This window comes from Rhinatrema bivittatum, chromosome 6 (assembly GCF_901001135.1).
Source record: "Rhinatrema bivittatum chromosome 6, aRhiBiv1.1, whole genome shotgun sequence".
Taxonomy (NCBI): domain Eukaryota; kingdom Metazoa; phylum Chordata; class Amphibia; order Gymnophiona; family Rhinatrematidae; genus Rhinatrema; species Rhinatrema bivittatum.
In genome coordinates, this window is record NC_042620.1 from 287,140,110 (window position 1) to 287,161,488 (window position 21,379).

Here is a 21,379-nt window from a genome sequence, read left to right on the forward strand (position 1 = left end):
CAGGCAAAGGCGATGGTCTCGGCGGTGTCTGCCCGCCGACTCCTCTGGCTGTGGAATTGGTCGGCCAATTAGTCCTCCAAGGCCCAGCTGGGCACTTTGCCGTTCAAAGGTAAGCTGCTCTTTGGCGAAGACCTTGAGAAGCTTATGGATTCCTTAGCAGACAACAAGGTCCATAAGCTTCCAGAGGATCATCCAAAGCCATCCCAGTCTTTTACTCCCTCTCGTCTGCGTTTTCGGGGGCAGAGGTGGTTTAACCCACGCGGGCGGGGTGGCTCTTCGAGGGACTATGCTTCTCAATCGCAGTCTTGGACACAGCCCTTTGGTGGGTGTCGCCCTTTTCGAGAGGGCCAGCCCACACGCTCCACCCCCAAGCCTACCACCCAATGAAGTTCCCTTGACTCATTCCTCAGTCCCCCTTCCTAGGCGGCCGCCTCGCCCTGTTTTTTGAGGAATAGGTCAAAATCACGTCGGTCCAGTGGGTCCTCGACATTATCTGAGACGGGTACGCCTTCGAGATTGTTCGCGACCTTCCGGATCTTTTTCTCTCTTCCCCATGCGGGCGGTCCAAGCGGGAAGTGGTGGAGCAAACTCTCGCCAGGCTCCTGAGTCTGGGCGCGGTGGTCCCGGTCCCAGAGAGGGAACTTGGCGCAGGCCAGTATTCTATCTACTTCATCGTCCCCAAGTAGGACGGGTCTTTTAGTCAGATTCTGGACCTCAAGCGGGTCAATCGGGCTCTCAAAATCCCACATTCCGCATGGAAACCTTGGGAGCGGTCATTGTGGTGGTTCGCCCGGAGAGTTCCTCGCCTTGCTGGATCTGACGGAGAGACGTATTTCCACATTACGATTCACCACAATTATCAGAAGTATCTTCACTTCCACATCCTCAACAGGGACTTCCAGTTTCGGGCACTTCCTTTTGGTCTTGCGACCGCACCTCACACCTTTACCAAAGTCATGGTGGTGGCGGCTCTTTGCCGGGAAGGAATCCTTGTCCACCCATACCTGGACGACTGGCTCATGCGGGCCAAATCGGAGGTTCTCTGCAGGCAGGTGGTGGATCGCATTCTGACTCTTCTCATGTCCCTCGGGTGGCTAGTGAATTTCTCCAAGAGCAACCTTCAACCCTCCCAGGAGCTGGAGTTTCTGGGAGCTCGCTTAGACATCTGGGTGGGTAAAGTATTCTTGCCCCGTGCTCGGGCTCTCAAAGTGATCGACCAGATTCAGAATCTGATCTCGCTGCCTTTCCCAATGGCTTGGGACTACCTGCAGGTATTGGGCTCCATGGCATCCACCATCGATCTAGTTCCCTGGGCCTTTGCTCATATGCGACCGTTACAGAAAGCCTTACTGTCCTGATGGTAGCCAGTGTCAGAACAGTTTCATGTGGTCCTCCCGATGTTTGATTCTACCGTCGCTGACTTGCAGTGGTGGCTTTCCCTTCCTCATCTGCTACAGGGAATACCTCTTCAAGCTCCACAGTGGACGATAGTGACTACGGATGCCAGTCTCGGGCTGGGGTGCAGTCTGCCTCTCCCGGGCCACCCAGTGGTTCTGGTCCACGGCTCAGTCTCGCTGGCATATCAATCGGTTAGACTCTGGCAGTGTTCTTGGCTCTTCAGGAGTTTCTCCCCCTTCTCTGTGGCAAAGCGGTGAGGGTTCTGTCTGACAACTCCACCACCGTCTCTTACATCAAACACCAAGGGGGCATCCGCAGCCCCCTGGAAGCCAGCCGTCCCTTCGCATGGGCAGAACGACATCTGCAGGCTCTTATGGCCTGGATTGGCCACTGTTGGAAACAGGATGCTGGGCTTGATGGGTCCTTGGTCTGACCCAGTATGGCATGTTCTTATGTTCTTAAGCAGTGCCTGGCGGCCTCCCATATCACGGGCAAGGAGAATGTTCAGGCCAATTTCCTCAGTCGTCAGTTGTTCAATCCGGGAGAGTGGGAACTCTCGGACGTAGCCATGGATTTGATCATTGACAGGTGGGGTCCTCCCCACCTGGACCTCATGGCGACCTTGCGCAATGCCAAGGCGAATCGGTTCTTCAGCCACTGGAGGGAGCACAGCTCAGAGGGCATGGACGCTCTGGCTCTCCCTTGGCCGGCTATTGTCCTTCTGTACGTGTTCTCCCCCCCCCCCCCCCCCCCCCCCCGTGGCCCCTGGTGGGAAAGGTTCTCAGAAGAATAGAGCTCCACTGGGGACCCGTGGTGCTGGTAGTGCCCAAGTGGCCACGCAGACCGTGGTTCGCAGATCTTGTCAACCTAGCGACGGACGGACCTCTGCAGCTAGGCCACCTTCCTTGGCTCCTTCGTCAGGGACCTGTATTTTTCGACCAGGCCGATCGCTTCTGTCTAGCGGCCTGGCTTTTGAACAGCGATGCCTAAGGCGCAAGTGCTATAAGGAGGAGGTCATCTCCATCTTGCTGCAGGCCCGGAAACAGTCGACCTCCCTGGCATACGTGCGTATGTGGAAGGTGTTTGAGTCTGTTTGCGCAGAGTCCGGTGTTCCCGCACGCTCCGCCCAGGTCTCCTTGGTCCTCTTTTCTCCAGAACAGCCTTTCCAAAGGTCTTTCCTTCAGTTCTCTGCGCATACAAGTCTCCGCTCTCTGCTCTCTCCTGGGTAGGATAGAAGGCCATTCCTTAGCGGGACATCCGGACGTGATTCCGTTCTTGAAAGACGTCAAGCACCTATGTCCGCCTTCTCAGCCTTGTTCATCGTGGAGTCTTAACCTGGTCCTTCGGGCTCTCTGTGTGGCTCCATTGCGCAACTTTAAAAGATCTTACGCTCAAGACGGTCTTTCTCATCTCTATCTCCTCCGCTCGCTGGATCTCCGAAATCCAGGCGTTGTCCTGTCGGGAACCCTTTTTTGCGCTTTTCCGATTCCGGAATATCCCTTAAAGACGGTTCCTTCCTTCTTGCCCAAGGCTGTGTCTTCCTTTCATGTCAACCAGTCAGTGGAACTCCCGGCATTTTCTCCAGAGGAGATTGTGGGCACGGCTGGGGGTGATCTTCGTAAATTAGATGCTAAACAAGTCTTGCTTCACTATCTCCAGGTTACCAATGACCTTCAGGTCTCGGACCATCTCTTTGTCCTCTGGAGTGGGCCTAATCGGGGTAAGCCGGCTTCTAAGACCACTGTTGTGAGGTGGTTGAAGGAAGCAATCTCCTCTGCCTATCTTTGCCAAGGTCGGGCAATTCCCGAGAGCCTGAAAGTTCATTCACTGCGTTCCCAAGTTACGTCCTGGGCGGAGAGTCAGTCAGTCTCTCCGCAGGAAATTTGCAGGGCCGCCACTTGGACATCTCTGCATACTTTTGCTCGACACTACCGTCTGGATGTGCAAGCTCCGGTCTTCGGTTCTTTTGGGCAGCAAGTGCTTCGAGCGGGACTATCTCTGTCCCACCCCAAAAGAAGCTTTGGTACATCCCACAGTTTGGACTGATCCGGGTTCGTACAGGGAAAGGAAAATTAGTTCTTACCTGTTAATTTTCGTTCCTGTAGTACCACGGATCAGTCCAGGCGCCCTTCCCTGTCTGTCTTTCTTTCTGTCCTCTCGAAGCTTGTTTCTTGCAGATTCGCAGATTCTACTATTTCATTTTTGTGCAAGAATACTGAGCAATAACACCGGAAGCCCTGGTCGTTTTGAATACCAAGTATATGCAAGAGCGTATCGTTATACCATATTCCTTACATTGTTCTACAGTTGCTCTATTGAACTTTATGGTTACTTGCTTGATCCTATTCTGGTTTTGTTATTTTCTGCTTTGACAATGGTTATAATGAAGGGTCCTCATATAGGATATCCTTTCAGTTTGTCTGTCTCCACCTGCTGGAAAGGAGGCTCAACCCACAGTCTGGATTGATCCGTGGTACTACAGGAACGAAAATTAACAGGTAAGAACTAATTTTCCTTTTTTCCTCGTCAGGTCCCCCTTCTCAGTCGGTGCTTCCTGGTACAGTAAGCCTCTTTTCGGCCTTTCTACAATCTTACGGTCTGTTCCAGACTCCCCACCCCCTGGTGGCCATCGTCCATCAGCAGTTCGGGTCTTTTTGATGGTATCGCCAGTTTTCAGTGTCCCCAGTGCCCACGGATCCGCATGAGGTATTCTTCCTCTGCCTGGGGGCCGTGCACTACATTTGTGGGTGCTGTCTGTGCGATCAGATGACACCCAAGGGGCCTTGGGCACGCCTTGACAAAATGGAGAAACTTTTCAGAACCCCGAAATCCTCCACTCCCGCATCAGTTCCCTCGACACCCAGGGATCATGGGAGCTGTCTCTCTCTACCTCTCGTGACCCCCTTGGTTACTACCCCCAAGGATCGGGGAGAGGGAGATCGATCCTTGGTGGTCTCTTCCCTCTCCAAAACCTCGGGGGTCATTGACCTCGGCACCAAGAAACTGCCCAGTCCTTCTAGAAGCGATCCAGGAAGTACCGGCACCATTCAGTCTCATCATTGTTCCGGAGTGGCAACAGCAGCTGCCATCAAAGCAGCATTGGCCACCGGAGACCCCATCCCCTGGTAGCCCAAGGCGTTCCCCACTTCCAGTACAGGGTGCTGTGCCACCTCTGGACCCCAAGGTGGAGCCGGCGATGCTTCGTCCCCCTCCGTCAGTCCTGTCCACTCAGGTCTTCCAGGAGGAGTTGGACCACAGGGTGCAGTCGGCGGCACTCAAAGCACTACAGGATGTCGAGCTGCCGGTGCCTGAGCCTCCGTCATTGCTGTTAGCACCACTGCTCGAGCATCTGGACAACTTCATTGGCACCCTAGGAGGTGGAGCTGGTGCCCGAGGGGCCTTCAATGCTCTGTCAGCCACCAATTCCCTCCACCGGAGCGGTCCAGATTATCGGGTCCTCCAAGGAGGATGAGGCCAGCGGGACCCGGCACCCTCGCCCACTGTTCCCTGAGCAGTCGCCGGACCCCTCCGCTCTACCAAGGCCAATTGGGGGGCCCCCCCTCTGTTCCAGGGGCTCCATGGGTGCCCTCGTGGCCCCGATGCCTTCGAGATCCGGGCTCAATGCTCCTCACGGCCTTTACCCTCTGTGCCCTGGGCCAAGTGAGCAAGAGGGTCCCATGATGACTCCACAAACTCGTCCTCTGACTACACCGATGACCTGCTTTCGCTGCCCGAAGATCCATGTTGGTCACCACTGGTGGACCTGTCATTAGTGGGGTTTGTAAGGGCCATGGCTGAAGCAATCTCCTTCCAGTTCCTTACGGAAGAGGATGTGAGTCATAAGATGCTGGAAGTCATCCAGTTCATCGATGCTTCTAAGGAAATCGTGGCGGTTCCGATACACAACATCTTTAAGGAACTTCTCCTCATGTATGAGCAGCCTATTTCAGTCTCCCCAGTAAACTGAAAGGTCGATGCCACCTACCTAGTGCAACAAGCCCTGAGTTTTGAAAGGAGGCACCTCCTCCACCAGTCGGTAGTCGTGGAGTCCGCCTTGAAAAAGACCCAACATTCCTGCACCCATGCTTTCGCTCCTCTGGGACGTGAGCACTGGGAACTCGATGCCATAGGGAGCAAGACTTTCCAGGGCGCCATGTTGGCTTCCCGCATTGCGACGTACCAACTCTACATTATACAGTACAACCGCAACCTCTGGAAGCGAGTTCAGGATCTTGCAGAAGGCCTCTCCCAGCTGCAGTAATAAGCACTTGCCTCCATTACTTCGCTGGGTCTGGAAGCAGGAAAAGACTAGGTGAGTTCCACCTATGAGACTGCTGCCTGCTTGACTGCTGTGGACATTTGGGGCCAGACTGGCTTGGAACCAGCCTCTGACCTCCGGCAGGAGGTCCAGGACAGGCTCGCCGATCTCCCCTGTACAGGCAAGAATCTGTTCGGAGATAAGGTCTGGGATGCAATGGTGCAGCTGAAGGACCATCATGATACCCTCCAGCAGCTGTCTGCTAGCCCCTCAGAAGGGCCGTTCTCAGCCAGAAAAACCTTAAGGCGAGATTCTCTGAAGACCTTCGGCCGTTCGAATTCGTACACCCAGAACCAGTTCCAGGGGTCATACCTGCCATCAGTGGGTACCAGGAGCCCAACAGACAACCCCAGCCATGAATTTTTGACTGGTGGCGAGGGAGTATAAGCCAGCTAGCAGTTCCCCTGGAGTCCAATCCCCCAGTCGGCGGCAGGCTCCTCACCTTCTTCGCCCACCACTGGGAAGAGATCACATCAGACGTTGGGTCCTCTTCATCGTTCGCCAGGGGTACCGTTTACACTTCAGCCGGCTCCCAGATTTCCACATCAATCAGTCCATTGTTTTGCCCATCTTTTTTCTGAGACCACATTCCCACCATGGGGAACACGCTCTCCACACCCTGGACTGTAAACAGGCATGAGCCTTCTATCTAGATCGCACGGCAAGCCACAGACAGTCCACCCAGCTATTGACTGTCATTCGACCCCCAATAGGCTGGGGGTAGCGGTGAGTAAGCAAACCTTATTGAACCGTTTGGCAGATTGCTTTGCCTTCTGCTATGTGCAGGCAGGCCTTCAGATAGCCGGCAGAGTGAAGGCTCACTCTGTGCAGGCCATGGCAGCATCGATGGCCCACTTACATGCAGTCCCCATCACAGAAATCGGCTGGGCTGCAACCTGGAGTTCCCTCCACATTTTTGCAGCTCACTCCTGCCTTGACAAGGATAGCCTTTGGTCTATTCGTCTTGCAGCGTGTTCCAGACCTGAACTCAACTGTCTCTACTCGTGCTTCTTGTGGGACCAAACGACCCCCTGATTTTCCCACAGCGCCACTTTTGTGTTGTGCCTGTTGGTACTTTGTTCAGCTGCTGTTGGTATCTCTGGTTGAATTGGGGCAGTCTGGAGCTCTGTACTCTCCAGCATGTGAGGACTACCATACTACTTGTTCTAGAAGAAAGTGCAGTTGCTTACCTGTATCAGGTGTTATCCTAGGACAGCAGGATGTTAGTCCTCAGGAATCCCTCCTGCCTCCCCACGAAGTTGGGTTCACCTTTGGTTCGTTTAATTTTTCCCTCGTTTCTTGCTATGTTACGAGACTGAAGGGGGTCCTCACGTGGACGTGCAGATAGCAGGCTGGGCATGCTCAGTCTGCTGGTCAAAGCTTCTAGAAACTTTGACAAAGGTTTTCTGTGCCGGGCTGCATCGGATGATTTTCCTCGCATGTCCTAGGAGAACACCTGTTACAGGTAAGCAACTGCGCTTTCCACATGCAGTGTTAAACACACAGTTGCACCCTGCTGGAACACACATGACTTCTCATGTGTAGATTTACGTGCATATTTTCAAAAATTGAAAGCATGCTTATAAATCCTTTCCCTGACCCAACTCTGTCCCCTGGAATGCCTGCTTGCAGTGTGAGTAAAAGCATGTAGAAATCTGTTTTGCCTGTACTTTTATGTGCACAAGCCCCAGGTTGATTTTCAAAACACCACTTATGTGCATGTTGTTTGTGGCATTGTGAACCCTTGGTCGCACTGGAGATGACTCCACCCATGGGGAGGAGCCCTGTGGGGAACCAGTCTGGCTGACACAGCAGACACAGAGTAAATGGAGGCTTTATTGTACTGCTGTAGATGGAAGGTGAGAGCAGGAAGATAAGGCACTGATGCACGAAGTACCAGTAAGTTTTCAACAGGCTCAGGACTAGATTCTCACCCAGCTGTTCATGATAGGCGGGAGCCCGCAGTGCGGGTAACACTGTGGCTGGTGGGTAGAACTGGAGCACTGGTCCGTATAGGTACTCATGGAATGATGGCGTCTTCCTGATGGTCGAATGATGGGACCGAAGGTCCGTGGTGCATTACGTCCTCTACAGGTTCTGCAAAATACTGCAACTCGTATACTTTCAAATACAAAAAAAAAAAAAAGGATCATATCACTCCGGTTTTATGACTTACATTGGTTGCCCATGGAAAGTAGAATAATGCATAAAACCTTATGCATTATCCACAAAATACTGCACGGTGAAATGTCTGCATGGTTAAATTCAACTATAAAATTACACATCCCCCAGCGCAACCTTAGGTCAGCCAACAAAGCCCTCTTGTCAGTACCAACAGTAAGGTCCACTCACTTGAGCGAAGTAAGGGACCGTGCGATTTCAATCGCAGGCCCAACCCTCTGGAACAAATTACCACAAGAGTTACGGCTACAAAATAATTTGAAGAGATTCAGGAAAGATCTAAAAACGTGGCTTTTTAAACAGGCATTTGAGACTGTCAACTGAGGTATAAGCTAGATCTTTTTATTTGATCCATTCTTTTTTCTAGTCTGTTTCTTATTTAATTTTAGTCTCTATTAGTCTTTTATTGAACTATTGTAATTTATCTTTTTGTTAATTTTATGATGTACTTTTATTTCCTTCATTGTTTTTGATTTTTAAAATGTATATTGTAAACCGTAGCAAGAGAGAACTTGTTTCTGTGCAACAGTATATAAAAACTGTATAAATAAAATAAATAGGTGCTGACAGGCCCTTGTGGAGCGAGTACCCGATAGTGCAATATCCTGAATAAGAGAAAAGACCCCCGAGGAGTGGTTGTCTTAGGTTAAGGAGGACCCCAGCGGCTAGCTGGAAGCAAGAGACTCCCGAGGAGCAGGTGTCTAGAGCTTCTTGCTGGAGTGAGGTCCTTGGAGAAAGCGTCGTCTAAGCGTGCAACTTAGAGTGGTCTGAGTAGCTAAACTGTAGTCTTTGCTAACTCAAGGTGGTAGCGGAAGCGGAGGCTTGAAAAACCTGGAGGTACTGACGTCATGCAGTGGGCCCCCCCCCCCCCCCCCCCGAGGTTCCCACCATGACATGTATTTTAACGTAGGAGGTGTACATGCTCGCGCCCTAGGAGGCCACGGGAGTGAGCATGGCGGACTGGAACGTCCATGCTAGTTTGGGAACGCAGAGACCCTTGGCACTCTGCACTGGAGGCAGCCATTTTGCCCAAGGAGAGAGAGAGGAAAAAAAGGTAAGGCAGAGCAGTCTCAGCCATCTGTGACCGGATGCAACAGTGCATAAAACACTTTGAAATTCAGGCCCATAGGGTCAAATTTTGAAAACCATTTAAATGACAAAACCTGGTTCTTTTTATTTATTAAACTTTTCTATACCGTCGTTTACCAATGCACCTTCACAAAGGTTTACAAATAGGCACGTAGAAATGAGTTTGGTTTAAAATTTGTCTAAAAAAGTGCCAAAAAATTGCCTGGGACTCTGCTTGTAAAAGTACATACGTGACCTGGATTCAAGCATGTTATGTGCCAAACATGCTTATTATGCTTTTCCGTGGATACAATAACACTTAGATTTTGTAGAAAGTATAATTTTTTTATTGAGCAATATAAGTATTTTTGGGAGATGCTGGATGCCACTTCTCTGACAAACTGACCACCAGCATCTCGTCATATATATGAACTGATTCTTCTTTATAGGTAAAATACAATACAGAAATTCTTAAGTTGCATGACCACCTGGAGTATTATTTACATAGGTTGTCATGTCAACAGCATGATAGAGTATCCCTAATTTATCCTGACCAGTTCTCCAAGTTGGGGCCCATTTACCATCACTCTTTAGATAATCCTTTGTTCTGCTAAAATCTTGCTGTTCAGTGCAATTATTATATCTTAGGCTGTGTGCTGTGATTACAGATGTCCCTGTAATGACATTCTAGCCCGAGCTTCTGACAGTTGGCTTCTGCTCTTGTGACCCTATAATTCGGCATCACAAATTGTCACTAGCTTAGACTGTTGTCTAGGTGTCCTTGGAATTCCTCCAGGTCAGGCTCAATAGGGTATTTCAAGTTCACATATCCAGAAAGGATAAGATGGCAACTGACCCAGAATCCTCTGCTATCTCCATGTTGGTCTCAAGCTCAGGCACGCACATCATTGTCCATGCCCAAGGGAGAAGCATTCTGGGGGATGGAGTTTGGGCTCCCATGCATACATTTTGTATTTTACTAAGTATGTAGATAAGCTCACCCACACGAAGGTCAAGTAGAAATTTGTGTGGGTCATTTGTGCACATAGCAGGGCAATTACGTGAGCATTTCCAAGTAAATGTTGGGTTTGTGGCATAATGTGGACTCTTAGTTGCGGTGGAGATGACTCCTCCCATGAGGAGGGGCCCTGTGGGGAACCATTGCGATAGGCTAGACTCAGAGAGCAGACACTGTAGATGGAAAGCTTTATTGTACTGCTGTAGAAAGATGGTAATAAGGCAGGAAGAGATGGCACTGTAATCCATCAAGGTGCCAATATGTTCAGACATCCTCAGATAGAGAATCTCACCCAGATGTACAAGGTTGGTAGTGTTCTGCCGAGCGGGATAAGCTGAACCTAGTGGGTGGAAATGGAGAGCTGGATCATAGAGGTACTCACTGAAGAGAAGTGCAGGAATTCTCCTGGTTGGTGATGAAGGTGGGACCCGAGGTCCGTGATGCAGGATTCTCTGAGCTGGATAGGCCCTCGGAGTGAAGACCTGGTAGCACAGATGATCCTGTAACGAATGAAAGACTCCTGAGGAGCGGGTGTCTGGTTAGAGGTACAAAACCCCAAAGGGTTGTAGGAAGTGAGGGGCCCCCAAGGAGTGGGTGCCCAGAGCTGCTTCAGGAGCAAGATACCCTGGAGGGTACTGAGGAGTCTAAATGTGCAGCTTAGAAGCGGTCAGAGTAGCTAAACTGAAATCCTTGCTAACTTGTTCGTTAGTGGTAAAGCAGAGGCTTAAATACCCAGAGGTATTGACGTCATGCAGTGGGGACGCCCCCGAGGTTCCTGCCATGTCGTATAGATAAGTGTAGGCAGCGAGCTCGCGCGCAGCCTAGGAGGCCACAAGAAGGAGCATGGCAGACGGGGACGCCCATGCTGAGTTGGAGATGCTGAGGGTTTCGACACTCTGCACTGGAGGCAGCCATCTTACCCATGGAGGAGGAAGGCAAAAAAGAGGTGGGGCAGAGCAGTCGCAGCTGTCTGCGACCGATGGACGCAACAGTACCCGCCTTCAAAGGGCCCCCTCCAGGACCTCTTCGTGGTACCCATGTCCTTGTCCATGATGTTGGCCAGCGGCTCCCATGAGTTTTCTTCTGGTCCATAGCCTTCCCATGATATGAGGAACTCCCATGTCTTGCCTCTCTTACGAGAAAACACTGAAACACCATATACTTAAGCTGAAAAATGATATGATTGAAGCGTGTGGACACCTCATAAACTATACATGGGCTTATCTCTGAATGCCTCACGTTAAAGGGTGTGCAGCATTATTTTTAAAAGCTGCTATGCACGTCAATTAACTTAACCTTGACTGTGCACCCAATGTTTTAATCACTGGTGACCACACTATTTTTGTTGAATTTTAATTTTAAACACGATTGTTTGCAGAAGAAACCGGACACTTATCTGAGCATTGCTTGGACAGTATCTGAAAACATCGACCCGACACGATGCGGGTTTCGTGGGCTTCATCAGGGGTGGAGAACCTATGCGGTGTATTCTCTCTGTCTCTCTGCATGCACTGCTACTCAGTTTCAGCTTTGAACTAGCAGCCTAGTTGTTGATAGCAAATTCTGCCCACAGCAGTAGTTCAGCCCAGTCGCTCTGCCTTGAGTTGACATAAGATCGCAGAAATTGTTTCAGCTTTGAACTAGCAGCCTAGAGTCTATCTGTGTCAGCCAATTGCACTGGTTCTCCACGGGGCTCCTCCCCATGGGCGGAGTCGTCTCCAGTGCGACCAAGGGTCCACAATGCCACAAACATGCACATAAGTGGTGTTTTGAAAATCAACCCGGGGCTTGTGCATGGTGTTGAAGAACTGAGTTAGATAGTTTTATTAGGGCAAAGGGAATCTGTTCCATTTTGAGAAAAATTACAGGGAAGTTCCCAATTTTTAAGGGATTTATGCATATTATCATCTGTTTTTGCTTAAATATAAGAGATTTGTAAACTTTTTGATTTAAACACTGCCTCAGATGTGTATTTGTTAAAAAGAATTTACAACTGCCAACGTGGGGTTCACTGGTTGATGTTTTTAATGAATGAATGGGTTTGAATGGTTAGATAGTATTAATTGTCTAGATAGGATGTATTCTTAAACATTTTTGCTTGTTTTGAGCACATCCTGGAAAGAGGTGTCTTGTGGAGGTAAGCCAGGTAACGATGGTGTAGTGGGCATGCAGATGAGCAGTGAAACATCTGCGAATCACCGACCATGACAGTCAGGCCCCGACCGGGACAATTCCAATGTAGCCCAATTAAATTGTGGCATATGATCATGTAGCCAAGGCAGTCCAAGAACCACCAGGTGCATGGCTTTTTCCAATACAAGAAATGAGATGAATTCAGAGTGTAGAACTCCGGTGCTCAGGCCAACGGCCAGGGTACTTAATGAAACTTCTCCAGGAAGTGGTTCTTCATGGATGGAGGATAATAGCAATGGTTAGCTATTGGTGTGGTAGGAATCTGTAGATGTTCTACTAAGCATTTCAAGATAAAATTACCTCTGGCTCCGGAGTCAATGAGAGCGAGAGTCTGACATTCTAGACCTCCGTATAGCAGAGAGACTGGTAAAGATAATGGAAGAGTAGGAGAGGTGAGGCCTAGGAGAAGTCCTCCTGCAGATCCTAGGCCTGTCAGTTTCCTGGACAAGTTTGGCCGGATTGGCCGCAGTATATGCATAACCCCATCCGTTTACGAAAGCATCTCTCTTTGGAAGTTAAATGGCTTCGGCCTAGTTGCATAGGCTCTTCCTCTTCTAAGGCGACAGACAGTATGCTTGAGGCAATAGGCACAGGTTTAGGACGGTTAACCCCCGTGGTGGTCTTTCGTGGACTCTTAGCCTCCTGAGTTCGGTCTCGAGTACAGCGGTCAATTCTCCCAGCCAGTTCCATCAGAGACTCAAGGGTATCAGGCAAATCACGAGCCACCAATTCCTCCTTTAAGCGGGAGCTGAGGCCTCCATGAAGATGGCACATAAAAAAACATCCAGTGTCCCAATGTAGTTCAGATGCTAAAGACTTGAATTCAATCACATAGTCTTTGAGTGGCTTATTACCTTGCTGGAGGTTAAGCAAGGCAGATCCAGCGACGGTATGGCGAGGCAGGTCATCAAAGACACTTGATGTCCTATCCTGAACGACCTGCTAGGTCATTCAGGATAGGATCTTCACGTTCCCATAACAGTGAAGTCCAAGCCAAGGCTCGTCCTTCAAGGAAAGAGAGAATGTAAGTGGTCTTGGATGCTTCTGTGGGAAAGAGGGTAGGCTGTAAAGAAAAATGCATGCTGCATTGGTTAACAAACCCTCTGCACATCTTAGCTTCACCCGTGAAGCGGGTAGGAGTGGATAAAGGTACAGTGGTCTTTATGTTCACCACTGGAGACAGCAATTCTTTCCCTGGAGTTGCTGAAGTATTCAGTTGAGTATGCAACTGATTGAAGGTAGTAGCTAGGCTTTCCAGAGTCTTATGTTGCTCAGTGATCCACTGGGCTAGACCAGGGATGGCCTGCAAGGCTGAGAGCTGAGCAGATTCCATGGAGTTAACAATCTTTTGGGTTTGTGTCATAGTGTGGACTCTTAGTCACGGTGGAGATGACTTCTCCCATGGGGAGGGGCCCCGTGGGGAACCACTGCGCTAGGCTAGACTCAGAGCAGACATTATAGACTGAAAGCTTTATTGTACTGCTGTAGAAAGATGGTAATAAGGCAGGAAGAGATGGCACTGTAGTCCAGCAAGGTGCCAATATGTTCAGACAGCCTCAGATGGAGAATCTCACCCAGATGTACAAGGTTGGTAGAGTTCCACTGAGTGGGATAAACCGAACCTGGTGGATGGAAATGGAGAGCTGGATCATAAAGGTACTCACTGAAGAGTAGTGCAGGAATCCTCCTGGTAGGTGGTGAAGGTGGGACCAGAGGTCCATGATGCAGGATTCTCTGAGCTGGATAGGCCCTCGAGGAGCGAGTACGCGGTAGCACAGATGATCTTGTAAAGAGAAAGACCCCCAAGGAGCGGGGATCTGGTTAGAGGTAGAAAACCCACAAGGATCGTAGGAAGCGAGAGGCCCCCGAGGAGCGGGTGCCCAGAGCTGCTTCAGTAGCGAGATACCCCGGACGGTAGCGAGGAGTCTAAACATGCAGCTTAGAGGTCAGAGTAGCTAAACCAAAGTCCTTGCTAACTTGTTTATTAGTGGTAAAGCGGAGGCTTAAATACCAGGAGGTGTTGACATCATGCGGTGGGGATGCCCCCGTTCCCGCCATGACGTGTAGATAAGCATAGGCAGCATGTGCGCGCGTGCCCTAGGAGGCCATGGGAAGTAGGATGGGGATGCCCATGCTGAGTTGGAGATGCCGAGGGTTTTGACACTGGAGGCAGCCATCTTACCCATGGAGGAGAGAGGCAAAAAAGAGGTGAGGCAGAGCGGTTGCAGTCGTCTGCAACCGGACGCAACAGTAAACCTATGGGAATACATTTGCTTTGAAAGTGAATATGCATGAGGATCAATTTGCTTAAACAAGAGACCCAATATATGCAAATTTATCGCATATATATTTGTTATGGATATCCTGAAAACATGATTGGCTGTGGGATCACTAGGACAGGTTTCGGAAGCTTTGTCTCAGATTTTTCCTGTAGGTATTGGCTATACTCTCCAATTCAAGTCTGGTTCTAGGATGCCTACTTCAAGCAGCCTGGCAGTTCAGAAATTTGTCTGGTGGTCATTTATATTAATCATGAAGAAGCAGCATGGAAGAGGCATCCCTTGACCAGAAATCATCCTCTGTAGTGACTATTTCTGTAGCCTGGATGTGGAACTTTTATGTGTGAATGTTTGTAAGTGTGTGTGTAATATATGTAAAATATATAATCCGAGGTTCCAAAATCTGTCCTGGAAGACCCTTAGTTGGATTTTTAGAATATCCAAAATGAATATGCATATTTTATTTATTTATTTATTTACTTTTATATACCGCGGCTCGTTGGCAAACATCACCTTGGTTTACAATGAACATTAAGTGAGCAACAGGCTTTACAATTTGTATTTGTTGTGGATATCCTGAAAATCTGACTGGATGGGAGTCCACTAGAACAGGTTTGGGAACCTCTGGTCTAGATATAATGGAAGTACACATTTACATAGAATAGAGTCTTGCTGGCTGACACCAGAACCAATATATAGAGCATTTTCAAATAAATCATTATTATGGAAAAGAAGCCAGTGTGCTATGGAAAATATCATAGAAACAGGATATATTCATAAGCATCAAAAATATACTGCTGTATAGTTAGGCCTAAGAATATTAGACATTTGTGATATAAGAATATGCTCAATATTGCTATTGTTAGAATTTGTCACTCCTTTTTGATAGGAACTTACCCAAGGTGGTGAACAGCATATTAATGACATTAGTCAACACTAGACTAACATAATAGGCATTTATAATAAGCTGACCATTTGGAGACAACATTGTATATTGTGGTAGGGCATGTGGTGAAGAAATACCAGTGTACTTTGTGTGATAATCCAGAAAGAACCTTGCATAGGGTGCCAAGACCTTGCAAATTTAATCTTGGTGGAAGAAATCAACTTGGAAGATACAGAATAGTTATCTGAGTAATTACTCCTAGGTAACCAGTTGCAGGTTTTACAGGGCCTCTTAAGTACCCCCACACAATATACAGCACTGCTGAGTTTCCTCTACTACCTCTGTGCATGCATTTTCTATATTAAAACCTAGCATTAGTTTAATCCTAAGATTTCTTGAGCTCAAGAATTAAACTAACATGGGCGATTGCTGCATTGCTTAAAATAGGCTGCAGTTGACCTGATTATACTGGTACAAAAGAGTATTACATTTTCTCGTTTTGTTTTGAAGGAGGCAGGATCGGGTACCAATGGACAGGACTCCAGCAATGGAGAAGACGATAGGGATGAACCATCTCATCAGCAAGAGCTCTGTTAGCCTCACATATTAGACTGGCCATTTCATTGACTTCACTATAGAGAAGCACATTTAGTTTAGAAATTTGTCAATGAGCCAGTTAGTTAAATTTATCACATGTGTAAAATTGTTTACCTTTTTTTCACTTTTAACTAAAAATATTCTTGATACTCAGAATTGGTGATAAGTAATTTTGCAGCATCAAAAAATCTTCAGTAATGAGCTGCATGCAACTTTCAGTGTAGGATGCTATCGTACAATATTATATAGAAAATATTTGAAATTTGAAGTGTCTTGATGTTTTATGATCACTTTGGCAGTAAGTGGTATATCTGTTACAGTAAGATATATTCTATAATATGCATTTCTCTGGAAGATGTATAATATTCAAGGCAGCTAATATGATAAAGTCAAGGCAGCTTATTTGACTGTTTTTGAGGGGAAAAGGAGTGACCTAGTGATTAGAATAACAAAATGAGAATTAGGATACCAAGTTTCAAATTTGGCTTCTCTCACTGATATTCCATCAGAGCTTGGGATACTCACCATCTCCCATTGCTTCTGGTACCATTTTAGATCTAGTTCTTGGGGGCAAGGACTTGTACCTACATGTAACTTATTGTAAATCATCCCAGTTTAGGGCAGTGTATAAACACTACTTCTTGGAAAGAAATTGCTAATTCCTTAGGGTTAGTTACAAATTCACAGGGTCTGTAAAGGAAGAACGATAAGAGTTGAAAGTGAGTGGGCAGAAAAAGACAAAAGAGAAACTGGATATAAGGACATAAGAACATGCCATACTGGGGGAGAGGAGAAAGAGGAGCCCGAGGAGGTCTTTTGCCTGAATTACCTGTTTGCCTCAGGATTGGGACATTGCCTGTGTCTCGAACCCTGTGCCTATTACCTGGATGCTGACCAGACCCCGAGCAAGGGGAGGAGGCCTTGCTGCTGATGTCATCAGGGAGGGACCGGAAAGCTTTCAAAAGCCAGCCCCTTCTGTGGCACGTAGGAGCCGCCGGCACGTTGCCCAAGCTGCACGCGCCTAAGGGGCAAGCGGCTTTGTTTGAACTTTACCTCTGTGTCCGCCAATTATAAGTAAGACATATATTTAAATTCATTGTGCTTCTATCTCCTCGATTCCCCCCGAGCCAGGGGAACAATAAGTATAGAACTACTGGAGGAACATAAAAGAAAGAGTTTGAACTCCTATTTACGAAGAAAAAACTTTTCCTAATAAACTCATGCCTCATACTAAGAGAGAGACTCGCTTAAGGGAGAAAAAGACTTCTTCTCCCTTATTAATACCTATGCAGCCTCAAATCTCCTCTTTCTTTAATGTTACAAATGGTAAAACACCGGGAGAGAAGACCGCTGTGCATGAAGCCTCGGAACGAGAAGCAACTGCACTGGTCAGGGATATAGCTTTGACCCCCGGAGCCCCTAAAACTCCCTCCCCACCAACAACAAAAGAAAAAATACTTGACAGACTTACAGAGGATGTAGGTCTGGATGAAGTCTTTATGTTATCTAAGAATGGAGAAAAGAGGGGAGACCTGGCTGAAGGGGGGAGAGGTTGAAACACAACCCGTTATGAATATACTTCTACCACAGAAACCTCTGGAGATAACTATGGACACATTATGGACAGCTATAAAATCATTGGAATTGGCTATAAATAAATTAACCCAGATTACAGCAAACTCTCAACAAAAAATAATGAATGTGGAAAATATGGCTTTATTATCTCAAAATAACTTGGTTAAATGTGAAGGAAGATTAGAAAATGTTCAGAGAAATCTGAATTAATAAATCAAAAGAAATTGGAATATATAGAAAATCAATTGAAGTATTCCAATCTAAGGGGTAGATTTTACAAATCTACGTACGCTGGATTTTATAAGATACGCGCATAGCCGCGCGTACCTTATAAAATCCGGGGTCGGTGCGCGCAAGGGGGTGCACATTTGTGCAACTTGCGTGCGCCGAGCCCTGCGCACGCTGCCTGTTCCCTCAGAGGCCGCCCTGATTTCAGAGCGGGCTCGGAGGGAACATTCTTTCTACTCCCCCCCCCCCCCCCCCTACCTTTGTTGGCAAAGTTACGTGTGCTCGAGGCAGGCGTAACTTTGCGTGTGCCGGCTGTCTTCTGGCACGGCAGGCCCCGACACAGGCCGCTGTGTCGGGGCACTCGGCCACGCCCCTGGACCGCCCCTTTTTGCAAGCCCCGGGACGTAACGCGCATCCCGGGGCTTGCGTGTGCCGCCGATCCTATGCAAAATAGGCTCCGCACACGCAGGGGCCTTTTAAGAGGGTTACGCGTATAACTTATGCGCGTAACCCTTTTAAAATCCGGCCCTAAGAGTGTTGAATTTTCCCAAACAAGATTTAATACCTGCCACAGAGATGTTTAAGGAGTATATGATAAACATATTAAAGATAACCTAACCAAGCACTACCAACAATAGAGAAAGCTTATTATATTTCTCTGAATCCAGATAGAGGAATACAGTTTGGAAAGATTCAGCCAGAAACTCTAAATTTATCAGAAATTATTGAAACAATAGATACAGATATAACACTTAGAGCTATACTTGTGGTATCATTTGTTTTTTCTAAAGAGAGAGATACCATGTTGCGTCTATTCTTTAGAAATAGATTAGAAAAATTCCATGGTTACCAGGTCTGGATATACCCAGACCTAATAAGGTCCACTCAGAATAGACGGAAAGAATTTCTGAAATTAAAAACGGAGTTACTTTCTAGAGGAGCTGGATTTATTTTAAAGTTTCCCTGTCGGTGTGATGTTAAATACTTGGAGCATAAATTTTTTTATGAAATATAAACCCCTCTCAAAAAAATAAGCAGCCTTGGTTCACAAAGGAGCTCCGCGCACAAAAGCAAGGCTTGAGACGGAAAGAAAAGGAATGGAGGAAGAATCCCAACCCTCACTCTCTAACCTTATACAAAGCCACTCTTCACCAATATAGAAATGCAACTCTGCGAACAAAAAGAGATTTCTACGCCCACCGTATACATGATATGATCTTTGATGCAAAGGCTCTTTTCTCATATGTATCAGAACTGACCAAAACTGCTCCCCCCACTATCCATGATGATCTAGCTCAAACGAAACGAGCTGGCCGTATTCTTCCAGAACAAAATCTCCAATACCCTAGCTAAACTACCTATAGGCCCTATTATGTCGTCCCCGGATTCCCCCCAACCCCCGAACCTAGGTGTAAGTTTGGAATCCTTCGATCCCACGTACGCATTAGAAGTGGAAAACATTATAAAAAGAATGAAACCCTCCACTCACCCCCTAGACCAAATACCTTCCAAACTGCTGATCCTCATACCAGAATCTTTCTCTAAACATCTAGCAGATATTATCAACTGCTCCCTTTCACAAGGAATCTTCCCGGACACTCTCAAATTGGCTAGCTTGAAACCCATACTCAAAAAAACCGAACCTGAACCCAGATGATCCCAATAACTACCGCCCTATATCAAACCTGCCGTTTGTAGCCAAGATTATGGAGAAAATCGTTAATAATCAATTTTCAAATTACCTGGAGGAACATAATATTCTACACCCATCACAATATGGATTCCGAAAAGATCACAGCACAGAAACTCTCCTCATCTCGCTCCTAGATCAGGTTTACATTGGCATTAACAAAGGACAGTCCTTCCTACTAGCACTTCTCGACATCTCGGCGGCTTTCGACACCGTAAAACATACTACCCTTATAAACCAGTTATCAGACATAGGAATTGCAGGACTCGCCCTCAGATGGTTCGACTCTTTTCTTAACAGAACCTACAAGGTAAAAATCAATAACAAAGAATCCCCCCGCACTAACTCCCCATCTGAAGTACCCCAGGGCTCTTCTCTATCGCCCACCCTGTTCAACATTTACCTGCTCCCCCTCTGCCATTTACTCTCAAAATTAAAACTGAAGTTTTACATATATGCAGGCGACATGCAAATCCTAATTCCCATATCTAATTCACTGGATTCTGCTCTCAAATTGTGGGATTCACATTTGCAAACAATCAACCTCCACCTCGCAAACCTTAACCTGGTGCTTAACACTACCAAGACAGAACTCCTCATCACCCCAGAAGGCAGTCCAATTCTTCATCAGCCGCACACAAACACACAGATCTCCCATGCTAGAGACCTTGGAGTCATAATAGACAGCCACCTGAGTCTAAAGAAATTCATAAACCAAACTACGAAGGAATGCTTCTACAAGCTGCAAGTACTCAAAAAAACTCAAGCCGCTCCTTTTCCATAATGATTTCAGATCGGTCCTCCAAGCCATCCTGTTCTTCAAGGTCGACTACTGCAATTCCATCCTACAAGGTCTTCCTGCTACTACAATAAAACCCCTCCAGCTGCTTCAAAACGTGGCTGCGAGAATCCTGACTAATACCAATGGGAGAGAGCACATCTCTCCTATACTAAAAGATCTTCATTGGCTCCCAGTAAACTTTAGGATTCTCCATAAATCACTTACGATTATCCACAAAAGCATACACCACCAAACCCCTCTTGACCTGCTACACCCACTCAAATTTCACTCTACAACCAGACCCTTAAGGGAAGCTTACAAAGGATCCTTACATGTCCCTCCAATCAAAGCAGTGCACCAATCTTACATCAGAGACCGGGCATTTTCAACAATAGGACCCTCCATCTGGAACACCATGCCACCAGACCTCAGGCAGGAAACCTGTCTCATAACTTTTAAAAAGAAACTAAAGACTTGGCTTTTCGGTCGAGCCTTTCCCTGTTCCTAAGCCAATAGTTTGACTTAGAACTGTTCCCAACTCTTTTCTGATTAAACAAACACTAAGTACTCATACGTTATAATGTGATGGGCTCCTTGCCTCCCTCCCACACCCTCTTCTGTAAAACGTTATTTATCTCTGTTCTCCCCCCTATTTTCCTATCCCCAGTTTTGGCGCCCCTGTTACAATGTAACTTTTGCTCCTTCAATCTGTGTCACTTGTTATTTGGTTATGGTTAACTGCTTGTTCGATGTAAACAGTTGATTTGATTTGTATCAAGAAAGTCTGTATATAAAAGCCATAAATAAATGAAATATCTGAGTTACAGGGTTTTTTAGATTTGTACCCCCCCCCCCCCCCCAGTACAGGACCAGTTTAAGAGCAATAGATAAAGGTACCAATTGTAACCTCTAGAATAGGATTGAGAGGAGGGAAGATATTTCTTCTCTCTCTCTCAAAGTAAATAAAAAGTTTCTTATAATTCACTCTGTAAATAAATTGTTTTGCCCTGGTATTTTCCTGAGAGGTAACAGAATGATTTCAATATTCTAAATATAATTTGTAGGTAAAAATTACTATACATGCTTGTGATTGGATGTTGAATCATCTGTATTAATATACAAAATGTGTTTTGTGTAGATTATTGAAAATGTATAAATAAAAAAAAA

The 21,379-nt window shown here is 47.1% G+C and overlaps 1 protein-coding gene across 1 annotated transcript in view; it reads left to right on the forward strand.

The window, feature by feature from the left end:
• Positions 1-17,863, forward strand: part of LOC115094360 — a 141,132-nt gene extending 123,269 nt beyond the window's left edge. Inside the window, exon 11 of the mRNA XM_029607334.1 lies at positions 15,852-17,863. Coding sequence (XP_029463194.1) covers positions 15,852-15,938 — 87 coding nt within the window. The 3' untranslated portion in view covers positions 15,939-17,863. The remainder of the gene's footprint in view (positions 1-15,851) is intronic.
• Positions 17,864-21,379: the final 3,516 nt, after the last annotated feature.